At 39.7% G+C, this 11,022-nt stretch overlaps 1 protein-coding gene across 1 annotated transcript in view; it reads right to left on the reverse strand.

The window, feature by feature from the left end:
• Positions 1–11,022, reverse strand: part of Phex (phosphate regulating endopeptidase homolog X-linked) — a 213,574-nt gene that overhangs the window by 190,837 nt on the left and 11,715 nt on the right. The window contains exon 5 of the mRNA XM_027432770.2: positions 9,073–9,234. Within this exon, the coding sequence (XP_027288571.1) occupies positions 9,073–9,234 (162 nt within the window). The remainder of the gene's footprint in view (positions 1–9,072; positions 9,235–11,022) is intronic.

An 11,022-nucleotide genomic window follows, 5' to 3' on the forward strand; every position in this document is an offset into this window, starting at 1 on the left:
GGTAATCTCAGTTCCTTTCAGAGCCCAGAAATGAATCTCACACTGCCAGTTCTTATTTTACTCATCAGTTGCTTGCATAAGATTATACCTACCAAGGAGTCTTGGGAGAGCCCAGGACTGTCTAACAATCCATGTCCCTCAAAAAATTAAATGAAGAGTGATAGACAATTCCTCTTCTGTCATGAGCAAACTCCAGTTGTATCTCGGACTCTTCTGGGTCAGTGTGCAAGGCCCCAGGAACAGAAAGAGGAGAAGTAAAAGAAAAACTCCACTGTCCTTCCTCAGCCATCCATGACCACCAATGCATCCAGCTGCACACAAAAGGAACAATTCTCTCCTTTCAACAAATGCTTCCTGAACACCTCTCGATTCTGTTATATGCTATGTCATGCTTCTTTCTAAGTCTGTTGAACTGTAAGATTGGTTTAATAGCAACCAGAATTTTTTGTTTATCTTTGCGATTGTATTTTAATTATTTCCACTTTCCTATTTACAATATCCACAAGAGTTGTGTTAGCATAGGAGATAAAGAAGTACGGAGATTAACGTATCCCCTAAAGTTATCCTCATGGAAAGTTTGCTCTTCACACAACAAAATATTCAAAATATAGAAAAAAAGGAGTATTCACTTAATGACACGATTCAGCTGCTAAATGGACTCTTACCTGGAGTCTAAAAAAAAATCACTGTACTTTTTTGCTACATTAGCCAGTATATTTTCTTCTTAAGTCAATTGGAGTTGGACTTTCTATTATTTGTAACTGAAAGCAATTCATGTCAGGAAATAGTGAATGTTCACTAACTACATAAGTTAGTCAGTGCAATTCTTCCACACCAAGAGCCATCCCCAATAGCCATACTTTCAGTTCTAAATGTATGAGTTTATTAAGTATAAAGTAAAAAAAAATGCTAAAGAAAAATAGCATGTAGGAGGTATTTAAAAGTGCTAGACAGATAGTAAAATATCACCAAAGCAGGCATCTTGAAACATCCAGCAGAAACAACTAGATTAGCCTAATTGAAAGAACAAACAAAAGTAACATCACCAAATCGGCCAGTTACAACATCCAGAAAAAATGTTTAGGGAAAGTCTATTAAGACAGTCATGCTAGAGTGTCTGATATAGAGATTTTCAGACAAATTAGGGCATTCTCTCCTTAAGCGAGTTCTACCTTTCATTCTGTAACCGGCATTTATGAATGTATGTATATTACCACAACCAAAGTACTACACAATGCAATCTATTTGAGGTCCATATATTTTCCCAAGATTAAATATCAGAATAAATGCAGTGAATAGAACTGCTTCCTATTGATCATATTCAGTGTATTTACATGAACTACTAATGACAGAAGAGCTATGTTAAAGCTACAGGGGAATAGATCACACGTAAAACTGAAGTAAGAGTAAGTAAAGAAATGGTTTCCCTACCTATGGTTTCCCTACCTCTGTTCTCAAGAGTAAAATATTTTTAGTACACATAGCTGCTTGCTGTTTTTCTTTCTTCCTATTATAGGGCTAAGGGGCCTGCTCCCTGGCATAGAGTAAGCCAAAGGCGTACATTAGAGGTAGAAAGAGACACAGAAGAAGAAAACCACAGGGGCAGACTGAGACAATTAATAGAACATCAGCTTTTATACCCAATAGCCATTCTAATGGACTCTTTAGGTCATTTTCCTGCTTAGAGAAAGGATGTAACCTAGAGATGCATTCACATTTTCTGCAGTCATCAGAAAGAAATTATTTTTGTATCTTATGCCACTTTTTTTTTTTTTTAGTTTCTTGAGTCAGGGTCTCTCTGTGTGACTGCCGTGGTTATGTTGGAACTCACTTTGTAGACCAGACTGGCCTCAAACTCACAGAAATACACCTGCCACCTGCCTCTGCCTCCCAAGAGCCGGTACTAAAGGTGTGCACCATCACCACTTGGTGCAACGCTAAAATTTTTAGAAACATTTCCCCTGATATGCTGTTCACCAAAATTGCAAATGATGCATAAAGAAGAAAAAATTAAAAGACAAAAATAACTTTTCAAATAAAATTAACTCATTTCACATTTCAAGAGTACTCAGTGCAGCACCCTTTGTACATATAAGACAGTGACATGAATAACCAGGCAGTTTGTGGTTTCCTGTGTGGCCACATGTAAAAGTGCCAACAAGGTCTAAAAGAATTGGAATATTCTCTGAACATGTATACCCAATTTGTACAGGAGACTCATTCAAAATAATTAGGGATGAGTTTTCATTAGGAAGACTGTCAAGTCTGAGTCCACCCTGGACTATACAGTGAGGTTGAGTTCAACCTAGGCTCCAGAGTGAGATATTGTCTCAAAAAGAAGAAAGGGAGGGAGGGAAGGAGGGGGAGAGGGAGGGGGGAGAGAGGAAGGAGGGAGAAGAGAAAAAGCCCACACAATAGATGGTTGATTCCTAATAACTTTCCCATCCCCAATTTCACCAGTCTGATGTCATTTCTCTCAACAAAACCAATGAAGTCAAGGCTCAGGTTGATACATCATTATTCTGTGCACACGGTCTGAGGAAAATGATACATTTCACCACCATCTCTTCAACAATCTAAACCTTCTTGTGAGGAGGCTTAACCGAAGCTCTCCAGTTTCTATTACCTGTAAAAGATTATTTGGCTAGGATCATTCATGGAGAAGGCAAGGTTATAGAGGCCATGGGTACTTACAAATAAATAACTGACCACACTACAGTCTCATAATCATCGGTATCTGAACCAGCACATGTAGTTTCTGCTTCAGCTTGCTGCTCTGCTAGAGTTGTGTGCAAAAATAATATAGTGTGTTTCTTCACAAAGTCTTGGCCAAGATAGCTAAATCATAATAAAGATGATCTGGCCCAACCTTGAATCATCTGTCTGCTGCCTGACACAAGTGATCTAGCTCACTCATCACCTCATGTTTTAGAGGTGCTCATTAGCTCAATTTCCATCTGCTCTAGCATAAACGATACATACCATTCCATCTTTACAGTGGTGGGAAAACAGAGGGAAGGGTTATAGTAAGGAAATTTTGGACAACAACATCACACATTCAGTCTTTTCCCCTCCACAAAACAATCTTGCTTCTTGGAGACAGCAAGAAATAAACTTATTTTCTAAGTAGAAATCCGAGTCATATATTTCATTTAAGGGGAAAAATTCCCAAAGCCAGGTTGCTGCCTTCAATAGAGGGCAATTTTTCATCAGCTAGGTCTGTCAGATCCATTTTATTTCACAAATTGGACAGCCGAATCTTTGTGTTCTCTATCAGCCATAAAAAATGGTATTCTTTTGGCTGGTGATATTGGGCTTTATTTTTGGACATTCTTTTTTATCAAAGATGAGGAAAAAGACCTTGACAGTATTCAACATTTTCAAAAGCACATGATATTTATAAAGGATAAGGCCAGCACAAAACTTAAAACTTGTGGTAGATACTATTTCATGGACCTCAGACTACCTTTGAAATAAATCAGATACACAAAACACAAATATTTGTTGAGGACTTGCCATGTACCAGGAGCTGAAGTGGATAATTTCTATCAATCATCTTCTTCAATACTTACTAAATCCACTATGCCGGTGGTTTTATACCATTTTAAATATGAGAAAACTGGGCTAAAAAGAGATTGGTTATTGTTCCAAGGTGACACAGAGGGTAAATGACAGTAATGAAAGAGATATCTTGATAGAGGGGGGAATTTGGGGGTTAGGGAGAAACCTGGTGCCAGGGAATCTCCCAGGAATCCACAAGGATGACCCCAACTAAGACTCTTAGTAATAGTAGAGAGGGTGCATGAACTGGCCTTCTCCTGTAATCAAACTGGTGACTACCCTAATGGTCATCAGAGAGCATGCATCCAGTAACTGATGGAAGCAGATGCAAAGATCCACAGCCAAGCACTGGGCCAAGCTCCGGAAGTCCAGTTGAAGAGAGGAAGGAGGGACTGTACGAGTAAGGGGTTCAAAAAACATGATGGGAGGGGTGACCCACAGAGACAGCTGACCCAAGCTAATGAGAGCTCACGGACTCTGGACAGACAGCTAAGGAGCCTGTATGAGACCAACCAAGGCCCTCTGCATGTGGGTGATAGTTGTGTATCTTGGTCTGTTTGTGGAGCTTCTAGCAGTGGGATCAGGACCTGTCCCTGATGCATGAGGTGGCTTTTGGGAACTGTGCCCCACAGTGGATTACCTCACCCAGCCTTGAAGCAGGAATGGGGGAAGCTTGGCCCTGCCTCAACTTGATGTGCCATGCCTTTTTGAAGCCCATGGGAGGCCTGCCCCTTTCTGAAAGGAAGAGAAGTGGATTTGGGGGGGATAGATGGGAGGTGGGAGGATGGGACAGGAAGAGGGAAGGGAGGGAGAGGAAAGTATGATTGGTATGTAAAATAAATGAAAAAATAATAAAAAAAAGAAAGGAAACCAGGATGCAAATCCTACCCTCCAGGCTTAAAAAGTGAATACTCTGAATGGCTTACAATGAAGAACACAAGTCCTGTGTGCACTTTATACATTTGTCAATTACAGTGCCTGTCACAGGAGGACTTTGAATTGTCTTTTCCAAAACTTAGAAATATACAAGAAGCCTGTTACTTGTTTTACAAGGCGAACACAATCTTTGTAACTGAATTAGACAAAACTACCACACAAAAACATAGAAACATATGAGTCATAAGCACAGACACAAATACATGCAACAAAGTACTGAGTGAATTCTAGCCATCCTTAAAAATGAAACATTCATAGGTAAGATTTATTTCAAAATTATGAGTTTAGTTTAGCATGAGGAAATCTAAAGAAGGTTGAAGTCAGTCCTGTTAAATGGCAAAAAGTGAGCAGGCCCTTTTGTACAATAGGAAACAATAAGAAATACTAGCATAACTATCAGAAAAAGAATATAATGAAGGAACCAGCTCCCCATTTCGGCAGCCATGACAGTAACACGTGCTCACCATGACCTTGCCTTGGTCACTGAGAGGTCAGATGCCTGCCTCGTAGCAAGGAACCAATCAGAAGTTAGCTGGTGGCGCTATGCTTTACAGCTCTGGGTGTGCTTTACTGACAAGTGCACAGCAATGACATGCAGAACATAGCAACCACCCTGGGAGGGCCTATGGGCCATAACAACCAATTGGCCAATCAACACAGGGCAAGCCCTCAAAGCCTGGAGGCTCACCAATCCTGAGCCTGTGCATACCCCTAGACACTCCCCTTACGCTGCCCTATAAGATCTCTATGCAGCTGGTTCGAGCTGTCTTTGCTGGCCATCCACCATGGCGGGTGGGTGAAAGACCCGAGCTAACATGGGGTTAGCTCGTTAAACAACAATAAAGCCTCATGCTGTATGCAGCAAGCTTTCAAATCCACCTGGTGATTGGGGTGACCTCGGTCCTGGCCTAAGACCCCGCAGGCCTGAGTTTTCTGGGGGGTCTAACAATAACACATGTCAGATGACATAAACTAGATCCACTACTATTCAAGGTAGGAATAAGAAAATTTATACCCATTATCATTGACTTTGGTCAACACCATTTTGAGGATTCTAACCAAAAGAGAAGCAGGGAGGGAGGAAAATGAATAAATCTTTCTTAACTTTATGATTACTATCTAAAAGTCTCAGAGACGCTATCAAAAATGTACTGACCAGTCTAATCAAATGTAGTATAAATATAACAAAGCTTGCTTTTATTATCTAGAGTTATCAGTCTTGGGGCTGGAGAGATGGCTCAGCACTGACTGTTCTTCCAGAGCACCCCGGTTCAATTCCCAGCACGCACATGGCAGCTCACAGCAACTGTCTGTAACTCCAAGATCCAACACCCTCACATAGACATACATGCAGGCAAAACACTGATGCACATAAAATAAATATAAATTAATTATAAAAAATAAGTTGCCAAAAAAAAGAGTTGTCAGTCTTGTTCCATAAATATCAGAGAGTAAATATCTCAGGCTGTGCTAGCCATGTGGCTTCTCTAGCAACTTCTCAACTTTACTACTGCTGCAATGAAGGCAGTCATTGATTGTGTGTACCTCAGTAAAAGTGGCTGTGTCCTAGTAAAACCATGTTCACAAAAATAGGAAAGTGGGCTGGATAGGGCTCATCAGTCACAGTTGGCTAAGACTCTACATCACACACACACATACACACACACACACACACACACACACACACACACACACACACACACGGGGTGGGGGGGAGACCAGGGGGAGCAAAGAGGAGACAGAAAAGAGTTATTTCAGAAACCAAGAAAATAGAAAAGCCTAGAAGTAAACCTTCCTATGGGTAATTTGAGTATATGAGTCAAAACTAAATTACAAATACTTTCAATCCAACAGTCCCATTTCTGAGGATTTATTCCAAGGATATAGTTAGATAAGGTCATAGAGATGTGCACACAAGGCTACTTACTACTATGTTATCTATTTATGTTATCCATGTGTTATTTATTAACAAGTTTTAGTCAGCTAGTTTTCAAAAGATATGAGTATGCATAAGAAGTTATGCATATAGACTCATAAGGGACAAAACTTACAATATATACAAATATAATTGTTTTGTTAGCAATTGTGTCTAAAGGTAGATTTATAGAAACTTTCTACTTTTTTAATTCAGTTAAATAAAAACACAGGTTTTGGAGGTGAGGGATGGCTCAGTGATTAAAGCACTTGGCAAGCAAGCATAAAGAGTTCAGATTCCCAGAACTCACACAAATACCCAGTGAGTATGGAAGTTCTTCTGTAATTGCAGCCCTCAGAGGGTGAGGAGAGAGGATCCCACCATATCAAACTAGTTATCCATGTCAGCCAGATTAGCCATATTGCCAAGTTCTAGATTCCATTGAGAGATACATGCTCAATGAATAAGGTGTAGAGTGATCAAGTTAGACTCACATTGTCAACCTTAGTCCTACACACACACACACACACACACACACACACACACACACTTGCTCCCATACACATGCAAACACATGAGCACACACATCACATATACACATGAGGAAAAATATCAGAAGTTTCATTTTTAAGAGAAACAAGCAGAGCAACTTTACTTTGCTCAACAATTTGCTCTCAATTCTACAAATTCTGAAGCAGCTCATAGACCATTTCTCAGCTTGGAGTTAGAGACCCCTTGGGCAAACCTCTTGCTTCAAAAATATTCATGTTGTAATTCATAACAATAGTAAAAATACAGTTATGAAGTAGGAACTGTATGGTTCGGGATAACCACAACATGAGGAACTGTATTAAAGTGCCGCACCATTCGAAGGGTTGAGAACCACTATCGTAGACAGCGTCTTCCTCAAACAAATCACGCCAATGCTGATTATAAATTTTATATTAAGATACCACCAACATAAAAAGAACATCTATCCAGAATTTTTGAAGTTTTCTTACTCAATGGTAGTCCGGCATGCATGAGTACATGCATATGTGTATGCGCATGCGCGTAATGAACACTCATCTGTCTTCCAAGAAAGAAAAGACACAGAAGGGAAATTGGAAATAGTCAATGATGGTAGAGGGGCTGAAGAGATGACTAGTGATTAAAAGCACCTGGTAGTCTTGCACGGCACCCACATGGTAGCTCACAAGCATCCTTAATGGGAGTTCTAGAAAATCATATGCCCTGTTCTGGCTTCTGCAGCATGTGGTGCACATACATGCATGGGAGCAAAACACTGATATACATAAAATAAAAGAAAGTGTTTTTTTTAAATCTTGCAGAGAAATAAGTATTTGTCTACAAATTCACTGCTCAACGTGTCATTTATGGCTCCACAGCACAGGAATCTCCTCTGTCAGGTTAGAGGAAACCCCCCCCCATATTCTTCAAAACTCTTATTTATAATTTATCAAGACTAAATTTAAGCATCCCAATTAAAAAATGTAAGCTTATGTGATTTATATCTATTTGTGAAAATACATTTTTCTCACAGTTAAAATAGGTTTCTAATTATTTTGCCAATGGTTTCACATTACATAAAATATACAAATTGGTGCATATTTAATATGCACACACATAAAATCTTGGAAAAATAGAGGTGGGAAAGAAAAAAATGCAATTCTTCTCAGGTCCCCAAAATTCTTTGTTACTGAATACAAGTTATACAACATACTTCACAGTTATCAAAAAGAGGGAAAATATGATTTGTATCCCCTCAAAACAATTACCTTAGTTGGGCGTTGGTGGCGCACGCCTATAATCCCAGCACTCAGGAGGCAGAGGCAAGCGGATCTCTGTGAGTTCGAGGCCAGCCTGGTCTCCAGAGCGAGTTCCAGGATAGGCTCCAAAGCTACACAGAGAAACCCTGTCTCAAAAAAAAAAAAAAACAAAAAACAAAAAATTTACCTTTCCTACTTTTGAAATCTTGCTACTCCCCCCTTAACTAACTTGCTCCAACAGCTTAACATAAAAATTAGAATCAACGCAAACACAGACTTGTCCAGCAACAGACGTTTCCAACTTTTGGCAGCAGTACTCAAGCACACATGAAAATATGTGATCGCACATGTGAGTATGTGTATGTGAACTTGTCATTGCTCCAGAGGTCATGGAAGGAAAGTGAGTGTCCTAAAACCTAATTTGGAAAATAACACAAACAATATGACAACCATGGGTCATCCAGAGTTCCCAAAAATGATGTCACAAGACCATGATGAGGTGTGAAGTATATTCTGTAAGCCATGAAAATCCCAAAGACAGTAAGGAAGAAATGAGGTTTACCTTGAACACAGTAGACAAATAAGTTTCTTGATATAGCATACTGGTCATTAACTATCTCCATGGTCTCAAGCTCTATCAAGTGTTATTTAACCTCCTGCAATAGAATTTGCTGTTGCATCATCAAGTGGAAAAGTAAAAACCTACAGTGGGCTTATGTTAAGGAAATCAGGGAAACTGAAATTCAGAAAGCCTTCTATCTTCTATTAAAACAGTTTTGGGAAATGAATTTGGTATAGTTTTAAAACTGGATAGTCCAAATTCAAATAATGATCTATTTTTCTTGTCAATTGCTCTGGAAAGAGTACCACAAAACTCTAGTAGAAACTTACCCTTCAACTTGAGGTCAACATTGTGTCTCAGCCAAGGATAAACTCCATAGCTGGGCATATCTTCAGGAATTGGGTTATTGTTTATCCAGCCATCACAGGCAAACCGGAAGAAATTTTCACAAGGATCCACAGAAAGATTTACTTTGCTCATGATGGCAGCAGCTATTTAAAAAGGAAATCATAGGATTAATAACAAGCACTGGAAATTGTGCACTGTTCTTTTCCAGATTAAACAAAAGTCTCAAATCAACCAGTTTGTAAACCCTGGCTTCAACATTTCTCCTCAAATGTCTCTCTGGATGAACTTCACCATATAAAATGACTACCTTCAACGTGTACAGGAGAAAGCTGGGTGAAATTACTGGTCCTAGTTTTGTGAGATTGTCCCCAGTCTCTCCAGGGTATAGAACTAGAATATAAATGGAACAATTGTTGGTCTTTCTTCCACTCTACATATTTCCCTGCAAACTAAGCTGGGTACACTTCCTCTGCAACAACAAAGTCCATTTGCCCAGATTCAAGTGGATTCGCTGGGCTCTCTCTGTCACTTTCTTTGATCAATACAAGTCGTAGGAATGGCTTCTTGTGATATCCCAAGCTAAGTATCTAAGAAGTCCTGCACCCTCTGCTGGGTCCCTTCAAATGGAGCCTTGGGACCATTCTTTGAAGATGTCTTCCTGGAAAGTAAGAGGCTATGGGAAGAAAATATAATTCCATACTCAAATACTGGCTGTCCTCAACCTCATAGCCATTCTCCTGCCTCAGCCTCCCAAGTCCTGAGAATACAGGTATGAGGCACTATACTTGGCTACATCTATGAGCTTTAAAAATTATTACAAAAATGAGACAAACAGAAGGTTCCAATATTCCTTATACTCATCTCTAACCATCTTCCAGCTGCAACACAATTGCTGGCTGAAAAGATGTACACCAACTAATTTTTCAAAAAACTGCCAATATTTTAATGACATTGGAAGGGTGACACTCTAAGCAATTTTTGTAACATAATTAATGCCAGAATACATTTCTCCTCGAAGTAATGAAAACCCAATGAGTTTTCAGCTAAAAAAGAATGAATAGCCCACCCCAGTACATAAATTTAGAGATGTAGGTTTTGGTTATGTGGGCAGTTCCTCCAGGTTAAAAAAAAAAAAAAAGATGTTTCTCTCCCAACCATTCTTACGGAAAAGGCAAACCACTGTTTGGAGTCATTGAAATGAATAGGCAAACACTCCAAATTTTTGTTTCGTTTTTGTATGTTTGGACGGGTTTCACTATTTAATCCTAGCTGGCCTAGAATTTGATGTGTCAACCAGGCTGGCCTCTAACTCGCCGTGACCCTCCTACCTCTATCTCTTCAGCACTAGGATTACAGGCATGAGTCACCAAGGCCAGGACGTAATTTCTATAGGACTTCTAATCCTCACCATTTTCAACTACTATCTTCAAAACAAACAAGTGGGAAAAGACTGGATTAAAAAGAATGATAAATTTCAAGTTGGTTTAAGTTTTTTTTCTTTTTTTTTCAGAACTAATTCCATTGTCTCTAACTACTCTTTTGCTTACTGCTACTATTTTATCATTGCTCTAATATTCAAAAGTATTAGGGCACACAAAAATCTTATGTCTGGCTTGTATCTGCAGTCAGTCTGTGCAGGCCCAGATGGAATCTGCTATGTGACACCTCAGGGACACAGATCACACAAGTCCCAGGTGCACACAATATTTACAGTCACTGGGGGAGCTCTCACACGCACTTCGACTCATATAAGCTCACTGCTTTCTGGCTTCCTTCCCCAGCCCCCCGCCGCCCCCAATTCCTAAGTGCCTCTTCTCCATCTCCTTGGGTTTTCTCACAGGTACTAAGGAAAACTGCAAATTCAGCTCTGACCTCGGCCCTGACAGAAAAGTGAAAGAATACATCACTCATGGTGAATTTGGAAAGGAGCC

The sequence above is a fragment of the Cricetulus griseus genome, chromosome X (assembly GCF_003668045.3).
Source record: "Cricetulus griseus strain 17A/GY chromosome X, alternate assembly CriGri-PICRH-1.0, whole genome shotgun sequence".
Classification (NCBI taxonomy): Eukaryota; Metazoa; Chordata; class Mammalia; order Rodentia; family Cricetidae; genus Cricetulus; species Cricetulus griseus.